We start from the raw sequence: 24694 nt of genomic DNA, 5'->3' as shown, positions 1-24694 counted from the left end.
TATACACAATTCATAATCATATGGCTTACTGCACCTCTACTCAAGAACAAGCATTGCGTGAATTCTGACTTTCCTTTGACTTCCCTCATTGCCTGGGTGTTCCAGGTCAGCGACACAAAAAATTGAGACCAGAGACCATCAGGCAAATGGCATTTTTTTTTTTTACAATAAGGTATGATATGGCAGCCTAATAGCTCTAGCATTAACTAATGGGTATTGGGAGTAACAAAGCTGTGCTTTCCTAGCCATTTCATGAATGGCCATCACTAAACAAAGGGCGGGAGTTTCCTCTCGCGATAAAATCTCTGGATCCTACGACCACAAATTGGAGGATGAGGGCGACTAGCACGAGTCAACCTAACCTCTCAACCAACCCTGTTCTGGTTCAACGCTGTATTAAGTTCCGCCCACACATACTCGTCTTCATTGTTTATTGGACGCTTACGTGCCCATCAAATTACCGACGGGCAATGTCGTTCTGCCATTGGGTAGTTAAGCCGATGACGTAGGTGGACGCAAGGTAGTCGAGTTCTAGTGGATCCGGAGCCCAGGAAGGAACATGGCGTATACACAAGGAACAAAGAAGAAAGTGTGCTATTACTATGATGGTAAGAGCGGAAATGGTGAGAATGGGGGTGTCGGTGTACAGAACCTGAAGGAAGCGAATAATGTGAAAGGACCCATATAGGTGCCGCGGTGATAGAGGTGGACGGACGGGTTCATCACTGGGGCGGAACTGTGTGCACTGAGCCTTATTTCACTTTCGTTCGCTTACTTACCGTGTTTTCAAACGTTTACAGACAGGAGTGTGAACACATAAACATTGCTGGAAATTCGGGTCGTACCATTTAGTGGAAGCTTGGGGGCCATGGTACATTTTGGGGTATAATTGGGTGCAGGGGGATGCACAGCTTTAAGACCCTCAAACCAGCGACTCCTACATCGAATTTTAATCGTGGGTTATTGTATGGTAAATGCAGTCTCATTTTTATGTGTTACCCCCCACCCCTCTTGTGACACCATTCATCTTTTCAATTAGAGACTACAACACCCATAATGACCAAGTCTGACTTCTCTTTTGCGAATTCTGATTGGCTGCTGTGGGTTAGCTCTCCTTGCTGCTTACCCTTATTATTGAATTACCCCCCCATGTTCGCAGTTTACACCACCAGTAATTGACTTTCATATCTGCTGGCAATAACTAAGAATCTATCATGCATTTAAATGTAGTAAATCCCAATCTGATTTGGAAATACCAGTTCCTGAATTTAGAAAGTTTTATTAGGCCCCATTCACGCTTAAGCAGAGCCAGGAAATTTAGAGGCTCTTTTGTGCATTTTTACATGTGACTTGTAGAGGAGCCAAATCATGTGTTCTTGGCCCCCTGGACTTTTAGACAGGAGTGCCTGAAAAATGCATGTAATAGTGTTTTCAGGTGCTCCTATTAAAATTTAAGGGGCCGAAAATGCATTCTGTCCCATTTGGAACTACGCATAACAGTGTGCGAGGAACATAAATCTCGGATGTAAGCAGTATCGTGGCGAATAATGGGGTTTTTCATCTGGAGCGTTGTCGGGCTTTGGGAGTTGCTAGCCAAAATGTAGGTGCGAATAGGGTCTACTCCTTAAGGTAAAAATTCAGCCATTTTTTTTTCTAGTATTGAATAGAACAGGAAAAGGTTTTAACCTCCTGTAGGGTTTAAATTGCTGTCTTAGGGTCCCCACACACCTTACGATTATCGTACGATAATCACGGGAAATCCCGCGATCGTACGATGATCGTAAGGTGTGTGGAAGCCGTGCGACCTCTACTACTGTAAGGTCGCACGACTTTAAACTTACGGACATGTTTGAAAACCCGCCGAGCCTCTTACGATGTTCGTCGGGTTTGTGGCATGTCCGTACGATAACAGCCGCACGGGCCTGTGTGCGCAAGCGCAGACTGCCGTTCGGCATTGCGGTCATCGGAAGCCTGCCCCTCGGGGCGTGGCTTGCGATCATCGCAAGTACGATCTGCCTATGCAACATAGGCAGATCGTACGTTTTTTTAAGTACCTTACAACCATCGCAAGACAGAAGTCTTGCGATGGTTGTAAGGTGTGTGCCCAGCCTAAGACCCTGCTGGGGAGATTTCTGCTCACTTCCTGTCATTTCGACAACAGGACAAGAAATGAGTGGAATGGGCATTGCTAGGATTGGTAGTCATAGATGACAGAAAGAAATGCAACAGGGGTTCAGATCTTTCATTACATCAGGGTTGGATAAACAATAATGGTGCTGAGAGTCCAGTTTGTTTCAGGAACCAGCTCCATTAACAACTGTCAAACCTCAAAAGTTAAGCACCTGCTGTAATTTTTAAGAAATGTTGGCTATCTGGCTGCTGGGATGTGTCCAGCTCAGCATTGCATAAAGCCCAATTGAATTTTTCTACTACTTTTAGTTAGGTCCTCTTAACTCCAGCCCCAAATGCAAGGCACAGACAGCTGAATGCACGTTTGCTGGCGTCTGCGCCGATTCTTTTTTTTAAAAACAACTTTATTGAAATGTCACAAGTGACATACCGCGTCACACTGTCCACTTCTTGATAAACCAAACTAAATTTGCACAGTGGGTGCCCCTGTTGACAACCTTCCACCCGGCATCCCTTAATCAGAAAATTGAAAGAGATAAATGGAAAAACTTCAGCCAAACGGTTCTTGCAGCCAATCAGCTGCAAGCACTTTTGGGATATTCTGATGGTGGCCGCTGTCACAATACAATGGGAAACCGCAGGGGATTCCTCCCTCCACGCTAAGATTATGTGATATTTACACATAAAATAGTACAGTCTAACTGTTCTTCATCCTATCCAAAAGTAGCAACAAATGTTGGGGTTTAATATGAACCCCTTCACTGGAAATAGTGATGACAGATGCCAGCCTAAGCGTCTGGGGAGGAGTGACTGGACAGCTATTTGTAGCAGGGATTCCTCCTTGGACCAGTGTTCTGCAACTGAGTGCGATCAAACTCTTGCACTGGGCCGTTTTTGTTTTTTTTTACAGGGTCATCATGTCAGTGTTAAGTCTAGCAATGCTGTGGCATATGCCAATCATCAAGGAGGAACAAATAATCCAGCAGCAGTGCTGGAGGTCTCCCATATCCTTCACTGGTTGGATAAAAATGTTGCAGGCCCTATCTGTGGTCTACATTTCAGGAGTAGACATCTGGCATGTAGAGTACCTAGGTTGTCAAAGCCTGGATCAAGGAAAGTGGGCTCTAAACTCTGAGATCTTTCTTCAAATATGTCAAAGGTGGGGGACATCGGACATGGATCTCCTTATGTTTTGTCTCAACCACAAATTACACAGAGTTGTGTAGGGCTGCAACTAATGATTATTTTCATAATCGATTAGTTGGCCGATTTTTTTTTTTTTTTTTGATTGGATAAAAAAAAAAATGTGATACCATCCTTAATTTTGAAATACATTTTACAAAGTTTACATCTACAAACTACATTTTTGCAATCGCACTGCACTTGAGCACACATCATTGTGTTCCAGTGCTGGCGATCACACTGTGGGTGGGAAGCGCATCCTTAATTTTAAAATGCACAAATGCAGTGTTGCAAAGTTTACATCAGAATAAAACTACATTTTTGCAATCGCACTGCACTTGAGCACACAGCATTGTTCCAGTGCGGGCGATCACACTGTGGGTGGGAAGCGCATTTGGGGTGCCTTTTGCAATGAATGGCACCGAAACGCACCTCCTGCCGCAGAATTTGTCAGGCTGAAACTGGCTAGAAGGCTGGCGCAATAGCCAGCCTGTTATTGGCCATTTCAAATTACAATAGCAGGCTGGCTATTGCACCCATCCACTGCTTGCTGTGCCCTCCTCCCAGCATAGGGGAGAGAGCTATGGGATCCAACCAACTAATCGATAATGAGAATAGTTGACAACTATTCTCATCAACTGGTTGCAATCTTAGAGTTGTGGCAGGACAAGGCACCTCTGGCAGGATGCCACAGATGCCTTGGTGGCCCGTGGAACTGGTACACACTCATTCATGCCTTCCCCCTCTAAAGCTCTTTCCTTGTTGGCTTGTACTTTGGGTAGAATCCAAATGGATTCCGGTCATCCTTGTTGTCCATGGTACACGGTTGACATTTGCCAATATTCCATCCGGCTTTACCATTGCCAGCTTTAATGGCATGACTATTGTTAGGCTGGTGTTGAGGGACAGGGGCCTGTCAGACTTGGTGATTCCTACCAAGCTTAAGGCTCCCAAATCTACCTCCCATCAGTTTTACTATCATGAGTGGAAGGCCTGCTTTTTGTGGTTTTCTTTGCATTCATTTTTGGTAGCATGGATCTTGGCCTTTTTTCAGTAGTTAGTGGATCAACAGCTAGCTTTACATACCCTCACGGGTATTGGACTTGGCAGCCTTCTTTCAACATCCACCGGCCTCTTATTTTTTGGTATGCAAATTTTTCCAAGGGGTTATGCATACATGTCCTCCGTTCAGACCCCCAATATCACTGTGGATCCTGAACTTGGTACTTTTTGCCTTTTCAGAAACCACTCTTTGAGAATATTTAGGAACTAGCTTTGCTGACTCACAAGAAGTGGCCTTTTATGTGCCCATCACCTTGGTTTGGGGAATTTTGGAATTGGCGGCCTTGTCTTACAAGCCTCCATTATTGGTTTCACACAGAGACAAAGTGGTTCTTCACCTGAGGCTTTTCTTCCTGGTGAAGGTGGAGTCTGCCTTTTTTTTTACCGCGAATCGCGGTAAAAACGCGTGACAAACGCGCATATTCAATACGCCTAGGTGTGAACCCAGCCTAAGGACTCGGTCTAAGAAGAAGCCTGCTGGAATGACCGGGTGGGTATAATTTTTTTTTAAAATATTTTTTAGCACCTCGAAACAAACAAGCAGTTAGCCCTTGCAGTGTTGGGCTAGTTAACATTTTTCCCTGGAATTCATTAAAGTAAACTTTTCATTAACTAACTTTAAAAAAATCTATATAAATTTCTGAAATGCAATAAAAGCAGTCTTTGAGGTAAGTGGCTTTTCCTAGACTTGAGAGGATGTCCTCTGTCTGCTGCAGGCATGAGTATGTATTTGCTTACTCTCCTCTGCTTCAGTAATCGGACTGTACGTTTGTAGGCTGCAGGGGTGGCTGATCTGTGCGAGACCTTCCTGAGCATAGCCAAGTACTGCACAGACACCAGGATTTACATGAATGTGTCATGTCTGAGCCATTATCTGACTCCATGAGTTTGATTAGGACTGTGGATGATGGGTAAACAAAGATGGGCCCATCCATCTGGGGAGAAATCAGATGAAGGCATGGTCATGGGGAGTACTGTGCTTTATGTAAGAGTTAATTTGATACATTACTTAGAATGCATGCACTTGGCATACAAACAAACATATGCCAGGTTCTTGTTATATATTTGTATGATGGTGTTTTGACAATTGCAATGACCTGCTTTGTTGTTGCTGTCTTTTTTTGTTAACAGGGGATGTTGGCAATTATTATTATGGGCAGGGGCATCCAATGAAGCCTCACAGGATCCGTATGACACACAATCTGCTGCTTAATTATGGATTGTACAGGAAGATGGAAATCTATGTAAGTGCTATTTGACCTTGTGCTTAACAGTATGTGGTTTACCAGATAGTGATACACAATTTTGATTTTACTCATCACTAAGGTTCAAAATAAATGGATAGACCCCATTAACCATTAGAAAATCAAAAAGGAAATATTCCATTCTGAAAAGGAATCATTTCCAACAAAGTTCTACTGTTGAATGGACAGCTATGCTTATCAGTTATAGCGCCATCTAGTGGCTACAAGATTAAGTACAAGTTATGTATAAAATCTTTCCTTATAAAAAGTAAATACTTCTGAGTTTCTTTTAAAATTTTAGTATATCCATAGCCACAACTTTCTATTGCTGTCGGTGTCCCATTGGGGAAATTTCCTTTACACTTCCTATCTCCGAGACCCAACAGGAAGTGCGGTGACATGTTCCCAGAATGAGGGGAAGCAGAACAGGTATCCTCAATGGATGATATTCCTTCACATCCTGTTCCATTGCCAACCCATCACTTTCTTTCCCTGTGGAAAATGATTGTCAAGGGGCAAAAAACAGTGTGTCTATAGCCTCATCAGGGATGCAGCAGTATAAACCTGACGGGATTTATAACCCTTAAACACGCTATTCAAAGAAGAAGAAAAAATTGTTCTCAATTTACAAAGTCCACTCCAGCCGGGGGTTGGGGTGAGCTGGAGTGCATCATGCAGAGCCTCCTTTGCTCTTTATTCACACTACTTTTTCATTCTGGTTTGCACATTTTTGTCAGATCCTCACTACTCCTGTATTGCCACTCACTCTTTGAATTACCCTTTAAGGTGTATTTTAAGCGGTTTAAAACACACGCACGTGCATATCTGTGTGCACTATTTAGTTTCAAAAGTTATATTTTAAATATTGTGTTTTGGTAAATTTATAAATATTCATGACTTATATTTGCATGCTAGATGCTCCCTCTCCCCTCCACAATTAAATGCCATGTTTATTTTTTTCTTATGAATGGTTTGTTTTGTGAAATAAAAGGAAAAAAATAAATCTCTCCTTTTTTAAGAATTACGTTATTGCCCTTTTTGAAGAACACAATTCACACATTTTAAAAAGTAGCCAGGGAGGTGTTATCTATATCTATCTATATATCTCTATCTATCTATATATCTCTATCTATCTATCTATCTCTATCTATCTATCTATCTATCTAATCTATCTATCTCTATCTAATCTATCTATCTATCTATCTATCTATCTTAATTTTCGTAGGTACTGAACTAGCTTCCCCACTAGGTGTCATAAGTTTGTATGTGAGTTTTTTTTCTGGGGTCACAGAGCAAGACTAACTCAACCTGTGACCCACTGCATCAAGTGCTTGTTGAAATATGGTACTATTGTGCTTAAAGGATATTTCTCATCCTACCAGAGACCACACAAAGCCAGTGCTGAAGAAATGACAAAATATCACAGTGATGATTACATCAAATTTCTACGTTCCATCCGGCCAGACAACATGTCTGAATACAGCAAGCAGATGCAAAGATGTACGTGTTCAGAGTACATTGCTTGGTAGAGTATATCAACAAGGATCGATCAAGATTGGGTGTTACAGGTGTTATTGTACTGACGTGACATCCACTCAGTTATCACCTGTGGGTGGGGTTTGTAAATTATGCTCTTGCTATTTTAATCTGTTAAATCTATCTCTCAATAGTAACTGGGCTTGGTGTTCCCTAGAAGGGCTTCATCAGTTATGCACTTTGAGCAATGCCTTTGACAAAGCATTTTTAAAAGCGTATTGTCAGTGAGATTCGTGGTGGTGGTCGTCGTTGGCCCTCCCCCCTATATCCAAATGAATGGACACTTAGAAAGCTTGACCACTGACTTTACTATTAATGCCTAGCAATTGTATAGCAATTCCAAAATGTTACTTTGCCTAAACCTTTTTATTTGATCTTTTTATGTATAATCTGCCAGTAGGTTCATGTTACAGATCATTTGTTTTGGTTGCTGCATTTCTAATTCAGACGGGCCATTATCAACTGTTTTGTACATGGTTTACTTGCAGGAGATGCAGTGCGTTCAGGGCAGAGTTATTTGTAGAAACCCGCGCCCACTCTAATAAAATGCTTGAAATGATCTAAAGCCGTTTTTAAAGATTCAGTTAAAACATAGTGGTCTATTTATAACCAATTTGCAGAGCCATTCGTCCTACGACTCTTTTTGTACATTGGTTCTGTGTGAATACATTTAAATTAACGTTTTTAGATGATTTTCTTTTCAGGTCGGATGTATTGAAAGTGACACTAAACTCAAGGTGCTTAAATGCATTTTTAAGATTCAGCTACTTACTATTAACAATACTGTACCTTATTTTTGTATTACTCGGCTGTAGATCCTCAAATCATCTCTGAATTCATGCTGACACTCTCCTTCCTTCTGGAGGGTGGCTACTGTTGTTCCCCATGGTCCCTGCGTGCGTTGTAAAGTAGCCACAGCTCTAAGCTCATTCCTGTGATGGACTATTTCAATACACATTTGTAAACTAAACATAAGATTGTAGTCCATCGCGGGAGTGAGTTTGGAGCGGTGGCTACTTTACAACACACACAGGGACCATGGGGAACAAAAGTAGCCACCCTCCAGAAGGATGTACAGTGTCATCACCAATTCAGATATGATTTGAGGATCTACAGCTGAGTGATACACAAAGTTCAGTATTGTTAAGAGTAAAGGTACTCGAAAGCAGTTTTAAGACTTGACTCCTGAGTTTATTGTCGCTTAAAGGAGAACTATGGGGTGGGTCTGATATTATGAAATACGCTGCCTACGGTTTAGTGTTTTTTATATCCGCAGACATCAATTATTTATAGCAATCTGCTCAGCTAACCAGTCACATCACACTGCAATAAATACAAGCTATGGTGTCTTGTGTTGAACCTTCAACCTTTTGTTGTCTGCAATGTACCTAGTTTGTACAACACTGAAGCAGATGATCAGCAACAATTAACACCAGTTTAAAAATTAGGCAGACCGACTAAAACACAGAGCACCTGGAACTGTCCTTTTTAAAGGTATACAAAAGCTGCCCATAGAGATTAGATGGGCTGAAAAAACATGACATTTTGAGTCATTTACCCATAGAATATTTAAATTCTCCATAAGGATCTAATGACCTTTTCATCGGACAGATTTCTGGAGATCACCCGGGTTCAGGTGGAATTTTCATCTGCTTTTTATGTACACAATGTTTTATCATGCCGATCGCTATCTTTAGCTAAACTTATTGCCAAAAATCGTGTATGCATAATGGGGGAGAAGATAGAAGTTAAAGGAGAACTATGTGGTGAGTGAATTACACTCATCTACATGGAGCTGACGTGTGACATTGAAACTGTCACAGGTCGGCTCTATTGAGCGGGAAGTAAGTGAAAAAATTACACCGCTTACTCCCCGATCATCAGCCTGCAGAGAGCGGTGACAGTCAATCACCGCTCCCCACAGGGATTCCCTTCTCCGATCCTCCAGTGCTGACTGGAGCGACGGATGGGAGAGGGGCGGGCATAGATGGCTCTTCCTCTAAATAGGCAGAGCCCGCTGTCTTATCAGCCAGCTGGGTAAATCTCGACAGTATTGTCAGGATCTGTCCTGGCTACAGCACTCTCAGCATATAGTGGGCAATAGCTCGCCAAATACTGAGTTTTGGGTCACAGGAGGACTTTGGTTTGTTCCCCATGACCCTAAAGAGAACTATGGGGGGAAAAAGTTAGCCCATAGTTCTCTTTTAAATGTGTTGCTACATTATGTCCAAAATGATGCAGCTCAAGAACTCCATCTAGTGGCCATAATGGATAGATGCACTATAGCGAACATAATGTTTAAAAATGCTGCATTTCACTAAAGTGGAACCATTTTATAGCACTGCAAAGCAGAAGGGAGAGCCAGGGTATTCCATAAGCAAATATGGCTAGCTTTTGCATGTTCATAAATACAGTCTGTACATAGAAACTAGTTTTTTTAAAGCCTTAACGCACATTGGGTAAAAATACACCAAAAAGACTATTCCTTTTAACTGCTATCAATATTTGCAGATGATAGTAGCTCATATTTATTCATTAAGAGACACAGGAATTTTTTTTTCTTTTTTATTTCTTTGTTGTGTTTGTGTGCATTGTGGCTGCAATATGTCTGATTCTAGACAGGTGAGGTAGTCCCACTCTACCAGTTGCTCTCAGCTCACGTTCCACTAACAACTCTGATACTGCTTGCAGCGTACCTACTGATGCATCATGGAATCTTCGTGCCTTCTGCTCCTTAGTCTATGCCTCCTTTGAAGTCTTCCCTAACTCTCGGGCATGGCTGCCTCCTCTGTCTAAGGAGGCTTTTACTTCAGTCATGCGTGACTTAATGGCACAAATCACACTGCTCTCAGCTTTAGCCACTGAGACTGTCTTATCTTTCCAGTCCTCATAGACAAACCTGACTTTGGGGACTAGCAGTCTTCTGTGATCACTCCCAAAATTTGGAGACTGTTTTGTCACTGATTAATGCAGAACATCCTACTTGCTAGATGATTAGCCTGTTGCTTTACAGCACTGTTCCCAGTCTTGGATCCTTTAGAGTCTTTAAGACTGACAAGACCATTGCGGTGCATCCGCCATTCCAAGTATTCCCTTAGGGAGACTGGAAACATCCGATCATGATGCATGTGTCCCCCACTAAGTGCTTACTAGCCTTGTACCTGTTTGCAGAGTACTTTGTTAAAAAGTTGTCTGTCCCTTCATCCTTCAGTGTCCCGTCTTAATAAAGCGCTCAGCATTTCGGTGGCGGATGCGAGGCGCACTGCACTTTTTCAGCTCGTTCCCCTGACCTGTCAAACTCTTGACTGATTTAAGCCTATTTAAAGGGATTTGATCACTATGGCTGTTGATCCCTCAGTCATAAAATGTTTGGAACTAATGGGTGTACCACATTGCCAACAGGCTGCTGGAGACTTTCAGTTCCACATGAGTCTCCTGTTAGTCCACATGCAAAAAAAACACTTTGGTTCAAATGTTGGACTGTGGAACCTGTTGCTAAAGAAGCGATTACTCCGCATGGTCTTCAAGGGACATTGTCTCTTTGGTGTAATGCTAGACAACATCATCAAGGACACCACAAGTGGCAAGAGCATCTATGTCCTTCAGCCAAAGATGCTGAGGGCTTATCCATCTCGCTGGTGCATTTATTTTTCCTGCAGCCTTAAACTTAAGTTGAGCTCCCAGGCCTTTTGCAAGTCCTGGAGTTCCAAGTCTTCCAAATGCTCAAACAAACCTTCAGTATGAAGGTGCTCCCCAGTTTCCAAAGTGGAAAGAGTCTGTTTGTCTTGGCAGATATTTGGATGACTTGCGTCTCGGATGCCTGAAGGTGCCAGAGGTTATTTCCAGGCTCTCCTAGCCATCTCATTGGCTCATCAATTTCAACCTCCCTGTGTCACTTCACAGATTAGCAGGTCTTCTGGATGAGGGTATCATTGCCCTAGTTCCTGTGGTAGATCAGTTTCAGAGCTTTTAATCCATCTTGTTCAGTTCCCAAATCAAAAGGAGGCTGTCGCCCATTCTTTGATTTCAAAGCCATAAATGTCTTCATTCGAACTTATGGAATATTCCAGATCTGTCAGCCTTCCTTCACTAGGCAGACTTTCCGGCCTCTGTGGCCAAGAATGTGTACTGTCATGTTCCCATCTTTCTGGCACAAAAGTGATTTTCTATGTCTTGCAGTGGGTCTTCACAATTTTCAGTTTTTGGCCCTGCCTTTCTCTCTCCTCTGCACCTCGGATGTTCACCAAGGTGCTGGCCCCGATATTGGCTTTACTGCAATTTTGGGGCATTCCTGTGTGGGATACCTAGAGGGCCTCCTATTGAGGGAACAATCAACGTAGGTTCTGGCAAACAATGTAGCCCTAACTGTCCAGATCCTGCAGAAGTTCAGGCGAATCCTGAGTCTTCAAAAAATCTGCGCTTGAACCGACTGTTCATCGGAAGTATCTGGGTTTGGACTTTGGGGGAACTTCATGTTGCCATCAACATTCTGGAGCTTCGAGCGATTTGGCTGACCCTAAAGCGCTGGACGTGGAGGGTCATCTGATCCGGATTTAGTGGGACATTGTCACAGCAGTGGCCTACATCAACCCCCAGGGAGGAACTAGGAGTCTCCCCGGGCTGAGAGTTACAGCAGATCCTAGGTTGGGCACAACTTCTTTTTCCTGCCTTGCCTGCTGACTCCATCCTAGGCATTAGCAATTGGCAAGCAGAATTCCTCACCTGAAGCAACATCTGAACCTGCGGGGGAGTGGTCTCCACACCCGATGGTGTTCCAGGACCTGGGTAGCAGTTGGGGGCATATGTGGAGCAATGCAAGTGTCTGGGCTGGCAACATTATCCTGTTGAGAATTATTTCCGTTATTGCACAAGGACAGGGTGGTGTAAGGGCTAAGAACCTCTTTCCGACCTAAAATTAAATTTGGCCTTTTACCTCAACCAGGACATTGTTCTTCTGTCCGTTTGTCTGGATCAGAAGATTTCCCTCCATTTCTTGGCTTAGTTTTAGTCTGTAAGAGTTTATCTCAGCCCTTTTTTTATTTTTCTTTCTTCGTCCCATTCTAGGTGTTTCAGACAGACCATTATCCAAGCTTATGGTCTTAAGGAACGGATTCATGCCTTTTTCTGTCAAGGCGCACTATACTAGATCTGTGAGTGCCTCTTAGGCTCAACAGCATCAGGTTACTGGTTCCCAGATTTGCAAGGCTGCCACCTGCTCTTCTGTTAACACATTTTCCAGGTTCTAACAGGTGGATGTTCAGGCCTCATCTGATGTCAGCTTGGGGTGTAGGGTCCTTTTTGGGCAGCTTGAGCTGAATGTAATCCCCAGCTTCTGTTGGTGGTCAGCATTCTAGTATAGGTGTTTGTTTTTTTCCAGCACCCCTCAGTTCGACTGCTTCTTGATGTCCTGACAGTTATGGACTTCCTGTGTGCTTCAATGGACAAGAAAGAAAATAGGACTTTTTTGATTACCATAAAATCCTTTTTTTGTGTGTGTGTTGGGTGGGGGTTCATTGAGGGAGAAAGATCCCCTCTGTGTATGATCATGCTCTTAGGACTGCTTTGCTTCAAACTGAGGCATGCTGGTCATAGTGGAGGTTATCCTGGGCTGGCCTACAATTTTTTTTTGCCAGTATCCCATTATCCTTGTAAGTAGCAGTCAAACCCGGCGGTTAATGACTTTCTGTGTCCCTCCAATGGACTCCCAAGAAAATGATTTTTACAGTGAGTGCAAAAATCCAAATATTTTGATCAATAAGACAAACATAGTCCCAGAATGTAAAGAAGTTGCAACTTCTGCTGCTCCTTTTATAGGCTGTGCTGCTAGCATGAGGCGGGTGAATGCAGAATCCAAATCTCGATATGTCAGCTATTGGACTGCTAAATAGTTACTTTAAGATTATTATGTAAAACAATTTGTTGAGGTAAACCTGTTGTCAGGAATTGCTGCCCCTTCTTCTGAAAAGAATTCCCTGTCTCTCTTGCTGATCTAATGGATTCACTACTTTCTGATGGGATAAATATGCAGTTTAGGTGTTCTGCCTATATGCTTGTTGCAGGTCGGTGTCTGAAAGTATTGACAGCAGGGCAAGACAGCATTTTTGTTAGAGGGCTTTAAAATCAAAGCTGTCACCACATGAGTGATTTAATCAGGCAACAAGAATAAAGTAGAAGCACCTAGGGGTGCATGCATATAGTTTTAAACATTTTCATAAGCATCGCAGGAGCTTTGAAACCTGGGCTGTTCTGTTATGGATTTTCTGACTTCTAGTAAGTTGCCTGCAGGTCTGCCATTTCCTGCATCTCATCATTGCGCACTGCGGTAGTGCAGTTATAATAAGTGGGTAAAGGGTAGGGCAGCCTTCAGCCTTTCCAGGTTTATTTTGAATTTATACAGTATGGCATCCAAGGTTTTGGAGCTGTGTATAGCAGCCTCTAGTTGTCTAATGTTTAGTTAGGTTTACTCACTTTCATGGTATTACTTGAAAAGTTTGAGTGCTCAGTGTTTTGTAACCGGTGTAATTTTGTCCTCACAGTTAATGTTGGCGAAGACTGTCCTGTGTTTGATGGTCTCTTTGAGTTCTGCCAGTTGTCAACAGGAGGATCTGTTGGTGAGTCTTTCTACTTTCAAAGGTTCTTGAAGATTGATGTTTTGTTATAATCCCTGTATGCCATTCAAAGACAGTTAAGCTTTTCTTATACTGTGTGTGGGGTGGGTTTTCTTTTTTTTTTTTTTCTCGTTCCTAAAAGTTTTTTGTTTTTTTTCTGTTAACAGCAAGCTCTGTTAAACTAAACAAGCAGCAAACGGACATTGCTGTAAACTGGGCAGGTGGACTTCATCACGCCAAGAAATCTGAAGCCTCTGGTTTTTGCTACGTCAATGACATAGTGCTTGCCATTTTGGAACTGCTTAAGTACGTATTCATTGTAAAGAAACAATAGCAGGCAAGGAACATTTCCCTTATGGCTGGTTTATTTGTTGCAGATATCATCAGAGAGTGCTGTACATTGATATTGATATTCATCATGGTGATGGTGTGGAAGAAGCTTTTTACACCACAGACAGAGTCATGACTGTTTCTTTTCATAAATATGGAGAATATTTTCCAGGAACTGGGGACCTGAGGGTAAGTTTATAAAAAAAAAAAATGAATGTGGTTGTTGAGTAGGGTATGGGGGATTTAAAGTAACCCTGTGAATGGGTCAGCAACTACAAAGAACCTGTGAAGGAAACTGCTTTATACATGCTTGGCCATTATCCTGTTAGCTAAAACTTAAGCTGTAGCAGAGCTACCGGCACGGATCCGATTTTAAACTTCAGGGGTATAGAATAGCCCGTACCCCCTCTAACTGCTGTGGTTCCTCCCAAAAACCTCCGTGTCGCTATTTGTGTCCTACAATGACTAGGGGTAACAAGGTGGAACCACAGCAGACTTGTATAGAAATGCAAAACCGGATTAAAGCAAACAAATGCTGTAGAGACAACCCTTCACTCATCCCACCAGCAGTGTGGTTTGTCTGCATTTTGCATGTTGCAACATTGGTATTGGATGCTCTTCTGCATTTTAAGTCTGTGTGAAAGTAGCCTTAGTGCTAGTTTTGGTGAAGTAATTCCTATTGGGTTGTACACTGCTTTAACCACTTGCTGATTACACCCCCTTCCAGGCCAGGATATGTTTCCGTATTTAGCGCTGTAGTACTTTGACATTTATTCCGTCATGCAACGCTGTACTAAAATTAATTTTATACCATTGTTTGGGGACACATAACTTTCTTTTGGTGGTATTTAATCACCACTGGGGTTTTTATTTTTTACTATATAATGAAACAAGTATCAAATTTAGCAACAAAAAAAAACTGTTCTCCCTACATAGTTATAAAACATTTATTACCCAAATTTTTGGTAAAATATAAGACTGGGTCACGTTGGATAAATAGACACCAAACGTTGTCAAGTTTTAAATTTGAAATGGCTAAAAACTACCATACCCAAAATTGCCCATAGGCGCTGCTTTAAAAGCTGTTACCGCTCATCATTTTAGTGTGTTCAGTGATTGATGGCTGTAGAATTTATTTCTTTAAAAAGAAAAAATTGTAAACCTTATTTTTTCACTTAACTTTATTGCTATCACATAGGGGGATAACAAGCCCCCCATGTGATAGAGAATTTGCTGTGACAGGTCCTTTTTTATGGAGACATGGGTCTTTAGGACCCCTAATGTCACCTAGGGACCGCCAGAGAAGCTGATGAAGCAGAGATCTGCTTCACTAGCTTCTCTTCAGCTATTGTACCGAGAGTGACAGAGGAATGTGGAAGTGATATATACATCACTTCTGCATTCGGACGAGGAGATCAAACGGAGATTGTGTGTTGATCTCCGGTCACAGAGCTGCTAAGGCTGGTCACGGGCTCACAGCGGAGCTCGGGTCGCCAGCAGCAGCTGCGACGGAGGGGGCGCACACGTTACAAGCAATCAGGCGTCTCTACAGACGCCCAAACGCTTGTATGTAAACAGCCATCACTGGCTGTTTACATTTCAAGCTGGTTTCCCACTTGTGTGCGCCAGGAAGGGATGTTTAAAAACACCCACCCGCATCCAAGAAGCCATTGTTCTGCCGTTTTAATTACAACGGCCGGACAGCAGGTGGTTAAAGGCCAGCAGAAAGCTAAGCTTAAGGCTGGGTTCACACCTAGGCATTTCTTGACGTTGCGTTTTCACCGCGATTCGCGGTAAAAGCGCGACAAAAGGGCTACTTGGCTGTATCCCAATGGAAACGTGCGACAAAAACGCTCCAAAGAAGCTCTTGTACTTCTTTGGGCGTAGGGTGTTTTGTAGCGCGTTCATACGGCCTGTAATACGCCCAGGTGTGAACCATAGGAAATAATGGGATTTCGGTGTTTGAGCGTTTTTGCAGAGCGTTCGAACGTGCTACAAAACGCCCAGGTGTGAACCAGGCCTAACTGGTGCCCATTCCCCTGAATATATTCACTATGATCAAGTGCTGGAGTGAAAAGTGTGTGCACAACCTTTCCGAAACTCATTTGTAGGTACATTTGACAGCTTATTGCTATAATAGGTTGTGGCATGTACCAGTGCTTTTTAATTGATATTTTAGGTAGATGCTAGCGAGTTAAACCTCCTGACAGCTCTCGTCCATTTTTTGAATAAAACATCACTTTGTGACACTTGTGTAAAAATGCAAGGTGTAACCTGTCACTGCCAGTACAGACACCAGCCCACATGCTAAAATAGATCTGGTGTGAATGTAGCCTTACTGTATACCCAAATGCCTCCAGTTTCCTTTCATTCTGTAATGGATGTTTGAATTAATCACAAGTGGAAAATTCTAAATCTCTGCCTGGTTTTATTGTTTGTTAAATAGGACATCGGGGCTGGAAAAGGTAAATACTATGCAGTGAACTACCCATTGCGAGATGGTATTGATGATGAATCCTATGAAGCCATATTTAAACCGGTAAGTTTACATTTTGGTGATTTAGCAGATAATTTGTAATAAATATAAAGGCAGTTCATGTTCAGGTTGCCATATGTCCTATTACACCATTCTTCTAATTTTACTTATTAGGTGATGACTAAGGTTATGGAAATGTACCAGCCCAGTGCTGTTGTCCTGCAGTGTGGTGCAGATTCACTTTCTGGGGACAGACTTGGGTGCTTTAATCTAACTATCAAAGGTAAGTCTTGATTTTTTTTTTTTTTTTCCCCCTCCCTTAAATTAGTACATTAAGGTCTGATGTACTGCAAGTTGTGGTCAAATTTATCCTAGTACTGTTTGTGGGAAATGTTTTTATATTTTGTGAATATACAGTATTTGCGATTTTTTTTATTTTGTTTGTGGGTGTCTGTGGCACACTTAGGCTGGGTTCACACCTGGGTGTTTTTCAGTGCTGATCGAAGCGCTGCAAAACGCTCAAGCAGTGAAATCCTATTAAACTCATTTTGTTGTTTGTGGGTGTCTGTGGCACACTTAGGCATGGTTCCCAACAGGGCGTATTTCAGCACGTTTTGACGCACTGAATAACGCCTTGCGCCCGAAATAGTACAGGAGCTTCTTTGGGGCGGATTTCAGCGCGTACCCATTTGTATTCTCGAGTGGCTCGGGGTTAACAAAGCGGTAACCCCGAGCCGCACTCGGGAATACAGCGTAGGTCTTACCTTGTCCGCGATCCCTGCTGTGTCCTCCGGCCGCTGCCGTCTTCCGGGTTCTGTCCCTTGCGAGCGTTCGCGTCGCAGGGGGGCAGAACCGGGGGGAAGTTTAAAAGTTAGACAAAAAGATAGAAAAAAAAACCATACCGCCAGGGAGGTTAAAAAACGATCGTCGAACGTGCGTTTCATTGAACAAAAAAACGTGCCTATTAGGAATGCCCAGGTGTGAACCCAGCCTTAAAGGGAAACTCTCACTTTTGCTTATGCAGTGCAAAATGACTTTTCATAGGTCATCTCCCTGCGATTAATACTTACCCATCCACACTTCTTCTTCACTCTTGTACCGCAGCTTACCCAGGTACCCTCATGTTGGAGCCTGGCGATTGGGCACTCAGACCTGTGCACTGTTACCTGGGGAAGCCCTGCACTGGAGCAAAGGCTCTGACAGGGAGGGGGATATTGAAGGAGTGTGGTTTGGTGAGTTTAACTTAGTGTGAAGGGTTTTAATGGGCTACAGACATTCAAGACAAAGTGACAATGCCTTCTTAAGCCTTCTCAATGTACTCCCTTTGTTTAACATCGCTCAAGCTGTGTAACAACAATGAACCTTTTTACTATTGTGTTTGGGGTTTTTTTTGCCTTTCATGAATCTTTACATTGAATGGTGCTTTCTTTCCTTTTTTCCAGGACATGCTAAATGTGTGGAGTTTATGAAGACCTTCAATTTACCACTGCTGATGTTAGGTGGTGGTGGCTACACAATTAGAAATGTTGCCCGCTGTTGGACATTTGAGACAGCTGTGGCCCTGGACACAGAGATACCCAATGGTTAGTATAGTGTGCATCTGTGCATTTCGTAGAATGCCATTTGTTAACATTTAACTAAGCAGTTCAATTAATAAAAAGAAGGGAATGGTATAAGGAACACATCTGAGTGGTATAAGATGCATGCCTGTATGTTGCTGTTGGTTTTTTTTTGTTTTAAATGCTAAAGCCGGCTAGGGGGGTATCTGAGTAGCCTCCACCTCTTGAATATCCACACCAGATGCTGACCATTTGACTGCTGCTTGAGGTAGCGGCACTTTCAGATGTCTGAGGTTTGCACCAGTTGTACTGTATAATGCTCTAAATGTTTGTAGCGTATAGTTGTGGAGTTTCTCTGGAGACAAAAACTAAACAAGTTCTGTTTTCCATACTGAGTACATTTAAAACTTTATCATTTTAGAGTAAAGTAAAACTAGCAGCAAAATAAGTTCTTAGTGGTGGCTTTTGCCTAATGGCATCATTAGGCTCCATGTTCTAATAAGAAATATGTTGCCACTATTATAACCCTGCAGACATGCAGCGGCCTTAGTAAGTATATCCCCACAAATAAAAAGCTTACTGCAGTAAACCCAAGGGTGGTGCTTGGGATGCCCAAAACTTGCTTCTGTGAGCCCTGTGCAGACATCTGGGAAAAGCCATGAGCTAGCGAGAGAAGAAGGCATAGAATTCTGGCAAGTACTCGCAGCAGACATCCTAGTTCTATTAGGCCCTATTCACACTGATCGATTTATCGAGCGATTTTTGCAGCAATATCGCTCATATTTCCACGTGATATAGCTCTATGTAGCTTCTCCAATCCATTTCAATGGAGCTGTTCACATCTCGTCGCTCAATATCGCTTGTCGCTCCTACATGACCCTTTTTTCTAGCGATTTTTGCTCCTGATTGCATACAGCCCAATAGGAAAAAGTCGCTCAATATCGCTAATATAAAATCGCGCGTAAAATCACACAATTTTATATCGCTCAGTGTGAATGGGGCCTTATGGTTGCAGGAAAGGGAAATTTGAAAAAATTAATTCAGCTCCAAATAACAAAGTTAAAGTTAAATTACAAAATGGCTTATTTAACAGTGTTATTTGTATGGGGGGGGTTTTTTGTTTTTAAGAAAATTGAATTTTACTTTAAAAGACAGTCGCTGCCTGTGATCTTTTATTTTCTACTGGTTGGATGGAAACGTGGCTAAGATTATACCTCGTCAGCATTTTTTTTTTTTAACCTTTTTTCTGTCTCATTGGAGAGCTTTTCCTTCACTTTGTCTGATAGCCATAACAGGAAAAGAGAGAAAATGCTCTAAAAGAGGAAAATCACTGGTGACAGCGCTAAATTTGGAATTGATGTTCAGTTTCAGTGATCACGGTCCCAAAGACAAAGTGAGAGTAAACCTCCCTAATTGAGACACACAGTGGTTTTGCTAAGCTATGGGTAACGTGTGGGCTTGTCTTTTTTTTGTTTTTTTTTTTGTTTTTTAGAGCTTCCATACAATGACTATTTTGAATACTTTGGCCCTGACTTCAAACTTCACATCAGCCCTTCTAATATGACAAACCAGAACACAAATGAGTACCTGGAAAAGATCAAGTGAGTGGTTATTTGAGAGTATTTATTATATTTGAATAAACGTTGACCGATAAGGGGCCTTCTATGACTGCCTGACTTTGTTTCAGGCAAAGACTGTTTGAGAATCTACGTATGCTTCCCCATGCGCCTGGTGTACAGATGCAGGCAATTCCTGAGGATGCTGTGCAGGATGATAGTGGTGATGAAGATGATGATGATCCTGACAAGCGCATTTCCAGTAAGTTTTCTTAGCACAATCTGAATGAAGTCAGATCAACTTGTTTACAATTTGTACATTGATTCTAATATGTAAAGTAGATTTGTTTCTTGTACGTTCCTTCTCCTTAATGATTACGGCATTCTGTATACATGAGATACTAGTCTTCATGTGTACATGAGCTTGGTTAGCTAGACCTATAGACAAATAAGCAATCTTCTAGCTTTTCTGACTAAACAAGCACATAGATCCAAAGAAAGTGAAAAAAATCTATAATTTTAATTCAAATTTCTGAACTGTGGGGTATTCTTTTTTTTTTCCATAGTTCTCTTTAGGGATATATACTAACTTCCTCCCGTGACCCAAAACTCTGTATATAGTGGGCTGTTGCTAGCGCCGCAGCTGGGACAGATCCCAACAATATTGTCCAGATCCACCCCGCTGGCTAATTAACAGCAGGCACTGCCTCTCTAGAGCTATGCCCTCCCTTGTCCGTTCCTCCAGTCTGTAACTATGTAAAGATACAGAGATCGGCATGATAAAACATTGTGTACATAAAAAAACAGATGAAAATTTCAACTGAACCCGGGTGATCTCCAGAAACCTGTCCAATGAAAAGGGCAAATGTGGCAAACGCAATTCAATGCATTCCAGATCTGGTCTGAAAAAATGTGAGCCTGGCCTTGAACAGTTTCAGCTGCTCTGTGTTTTAGTCGGTCTGCATGATTTTTAAACTGGTGTTACTTGTTGCCTATCTGCTTCAGTGTTGTATAAACTAGCTACATTGCAGACAACAAAGGTATAAAACAAAAATGTCTTCAATCTGGAGATGCCTGCCTCCCTTCCCGCAGTACTTCTTTTTCACCACTGGATGTCCATGTTCTGGGTTGGACAATGGCCAGCATCATTCAACCCACTTCCTCTTAGCCCAGGCTGTTGTCATGCACCAGCACCCAGCTAGTGACTGGACAATGAAGGAGAAGTGGCACAGTAATGAGTTCCACTCATACACTTTCTCCTCTTATCAGCATGCTCTGTTTCCCATGAACTGTGGAGCTTCTTTCTCTCCCACTTTGAGTTCGGCTGTACAGAGGCTGCAAGAGGCTGATGCTGATACAATGTCAAACCCAGTTACTTGAAATTTGACACATTAATACAGGTCTGCATCAATTTGTGTCTCTTAAATCTGCCTGGAGTTCACTTTTCACTTAATCTCTGATTTAGTTTGACGTTTTGTTAGTTGGAGCTGACTTAGATTTGTCCAACTGCCACCTGCCTGTCCAGTAATCACTTCAGTGGCTGTTTTAAAACGATCCTTCTTGGACAATACAGATGAGTGGGGCTTTGGCTGCAAGTCAAATCAGTAGTTAGGTAAATCTGAAGTAACAAAGTATAACTAAATCAAAGAATTGCACAAAGGAGGATTATTTGGCTTACAGAGTTAATGGCAGGTATCTTGTGCTGCATGCATTTAGACAGGACGTCTACTTTTAAATGTTTAAAATGACAAGAAGGTTTCAGTTTAAGCCTTTTGCCCACTGTTTACAACTTTTCCTTTCCACTTCTTACAGTTCGATCTTCAGATAAGAGAATTGCATGTGATGAAGAATTCTCGGATTCTGAGGATGAGGGTGAGGGAGGACGTAGGAATGTTGCCAATTTCAAAAAGGCAAAGCGTGCCAAAACAGAGGATGAAAAAGATGGCGAAGATAAGAAAGGTAAGGAACCTCACCAGATTAATTCTCCTCTTGTACATACAGGTTTTATTTGCCAATAACTAGTAGAAACAAATCAAATTTTAGATGGTTACTTTATATCCCCAGGGTTTCTCTGGGTAAGTGGTATTGGAGTCAATTGGTTATGCTGAAAACAAAGGGATTTGCAAGGGTTCATGTATGAAAACAAATGGAAGCAGCATATACAGTATTGACTGTCGAGAAGAAAAACCTTTGTTGCAAGCTGTCTAATAATTCTGCTTGGTGACCCTTGCACAGATTTGAATAGAACCAAGTGCAATGTGCACTGGGTCCCCTAATGGGTTTAATTAGCTCCATAGTCTTCTGGCGAAACTTCTTTAACAACCTATGTTAGCTTTTATAACAGACTGTTCCTGTGGCGATTTACCCACTTCCTGTGTAACTGGGGCATTAAGGAAAATCTCTTCAACAGGGACATGCATAGCAATGAAAACCTGAGAGGTTCTAACTAGGGATAAACAGATTGATTTAAGACTTTTCCATTCTGTGAACAATCATACAATTTTTTTTAATTGCCCTGATCCTGACTATATGATTTTTTTTCACATATCACCTGGATCTGCATGAAGATGTTCAGGAGAGCCAAGAGGAAAAAAATGTGAATGTTTGTTTATTTTTTGGTATCTCTCCACACCTGCACAGTACAATATCAATCTAGGAACCAGACTATGGTGATTCTTTTGATTCTCCACCAAATGTAAAATTCTGCAGGAATATGTTTAGGCAAATTGTTGTAATTCCTTGCTAAGAGAGATCTTGGCTGCTCTGACCCCTGTTGTTTGGCTCTAAACACAGTGGCTTGCAGAAGTATTCACCCCCTTGGCATTTTTCCTATTCTGTGGCATTACCATACACACAATCGTCCAAAATAGCGAAGTAAGATGTGGAAAATGACTTGTTTAAAAAAATAAATATATATAGAAAAGGAAGTGGTGCATGCATATGTATTCACCCCCTTTGCTATGAAGCCCCTACATAAAATCTGATGCAACCAATTGCCTTCAGAAGTCACATAATTAGATTGCACACAGGTGGTCTTTAAAGGAGAACTATGGGGTAAGTGTTTTTCCCCATAGTTCTCCTCAGGTCACGGGAGGACATAAACTAGCGTCCTCCCGTGACCCAAAGCTCAGTATACAAAAAGGAAGACGTCACCAGCACTCGAACAACGATAATAACAGCAATTAGATTCTCATTTATTGACTGATGCCTTCTCTCATTAGCAAGCGCTTTCGGGGCAACACAGGGTCCCCTTCGTCATGCTAACGAAGGGGACCCTCTGTCTTGCTTTTTGTCTACATGTGGCGGCGCCATCCGCTGTCATTTCGAGCACCTGTCTTTTTTTTTGGGGAGTCCCGGTAAGGAGAGCGGCAAGTTTTCTTTTTTCTTACCAAAGCTCAGTATATCGCGAGCTACATGCTAAATACAGGGACATTCTTGAGGGAAACCTGTTTCAGTCTGCCAGAGATTTAAGACTGGGATGGCGGTTCACCTTCCAGCAGGACAATTACCCTAAGCATACTGCTAAAGCAACGCTCGAGTGGTTAAAGGGGAAACATTTAAATGTCTTCGAATGGACTACTCAAAGCCCAGACCTCAATCCAATTGAGAATCTGTGGCATGACCTAAAGATTGCTGTACACTAGTGAAACCCACTCAACTTGAAGGAGCATGGGCAAAAATCACAGTGGCAAGATGTGCCAAGCAAAAGGTGGCTCTACAAAGTATTGACTTTGCGGAGGGTGGGGGATGAATAGTTTATGCATGGTTTGTTTTTTTGTTTATTTGTTATTTCTTGTTTGTATCACAAACTATTTTGCATCTTCAAAGTGGTAGGCATGTTGTGTTAATCAAATGATACAAATAGGAAAAATGCCAAGGGGGTGAATACTTTTGAAAGTAACTGTATAAAGCCTTCCTGAAATGGAAGCATTTCGCTTTTGAGTTGGTGCTAGGATTATTTAAGTTTTGGGGGGGTGGAACCGCATTGATTTCTGACTTATTTTGAACTTTGCAGATATCAAAGAGGAGGACAAGCTAAAAGAAGAAAAGCCAGAAGCTAAACGGTAGGCGCTACATTTTAAAGCTAAACTCCAGGCAAAGGGCTAAATGCATAACAAATATATGGCAGCTTATTTTTCCTGTGAAAGGATTTGTAATCTTTTGAGAATTACACAGCCAGAAAGAAACACTAGGCTGGTAACTTGACATTGTATGCTACAATTAAGCAGTAGGTCGCTTCTTGACCCAGCGTGCTGAAGGAGCAGAAGTAGACTGTTTTGGCTCATCCCTCTGATTTACTTTTCCTGTCAGCATGTTCCTTCATGTGCCATCACATGAACATTGCAGCACATCTGGGTGTTAGTGCTACCCCTCCTACTAAGTCACATTTAGGTGGTTGTACTAGCTGCATTTAGAAAGCATTTGACTTTTTCTAATAAATACACAACCACATTATTTGGCATTTTCATTATATCTGCCTAGAAATGAGCTTTTAAATGGGTGTTAAATGTGTAAAGGAAATATGTATGTCTTGTGTTCTGTTGTGGCCACACGTGTTTTGACTGCATTAATGATGTTTCTTTTTTGTGTTCTTTTTTTTATGTTCCTTCTGAAGGGTAAAAGAAGAGACCAAAACTGCCTGATCCTTTTAAGTCTCCGAAGACATCTCTAGACCAATTGATCCTTATGGTCATATATTTTATATCTGCCTTGTACAGTGATACTTATATAAAATATTATGACCTACACAGTCTAAATTATTATTGTTCTATTGGTTGGCGAGAGGATTAGACCAGAGGTCTTTTTTCCTCTTTGTATGTTTAGGTATTAAGTCCTGTGCCCCACTCCTGTCAAATTGGGCAGTGGCTTAATATTAAACCAAGCTCTGCTCTTAATGCAAGAAGCCTACATGAACCCTTTTCCTGTTCTACATCATTTTGTCGGTGAAGGCGCACTGGTACAGTAGGTTGCCTCTGACTGATCTTTCTTTGCATAATTCTGCTGCTGTTTC

The 24694-nt window shown here is 42.0% G+C and overlaps 1 protein-coding gene across 1 annotated transcript; it reads left to right on the top strand.

The window, feature by feature from the left end:
* The first annotated feature begins 506 nt into the window (after nt 1–506).
* HDAC1 (histone deacetylase 1) lies at nt 507–24694 on the top strand. Its single transcript, XM_018566564.1, has 14 exons — nt 507–608; nt 5506–5618; nt 7001–7118; nt 13691–13765; nt 13930–14068; nt 14140–14281; nt 16539–16631; nt 16743–16851; nt 18011–18151; nt 19620–19728; nt 19815–19945; nt 21496–21642; nt 23699–23747; nt 24299–24694. Exons 1-14 carry the CDS (start codon nt 560–562, stop codon nt 24324–24326), a joined length of 1443 nt encoding a protein of 480 aa, XP_018422066.1. The 5' UTR covers nt 507–559; the 3' UTR covers nt 24327–24694.

This window comes from Nanorana parkeri, unplaced genomic scaffold, assembly GCF_000935625.1.
Source record: "Nanorana parkeri isolate BGI_ZX_2015 unplaced genomic scaffold, ASM93562v1 scaffold959, whole genome shotgun sequence".
Classification (NCBI taxonomy): Eukaryota; Metazoa; Chordata; class Amphibia; order Anura; family Dicroglossidae; genus Nanorana; species Nanorana parkeri.
This window is presented reverse-complemented; position numbering and strand designations above follow the sequence as displayed.

What these genes read in the sequence shown, in the direction of transcription:
- HDAC1 (XM_018566564.1), top strand. Translation starts at nt 560, where the DNA reads ATGGCGTATACACAAGGAACAAAGAAGAAAGTGTGCTATTACTATGAT. An exon ending in GGACACAGAGATACCCAATG is followed by an intron (nt 18,152 to 19,619) that starts GTTAGTATAGTG and finishes TTTGTTTTTTAG; the next exon opens with AGCTTCCATACAATGACTAT. An exon ending in GAGTACCTGGAAAAGATCAA is followed by an intron (nt 19,729 to 19,814) that starts GTGAGTGGTTAT and finishes ACTTTGTTTCAG; the next exon opens with GCAAAGACTGTTTGAGAATC.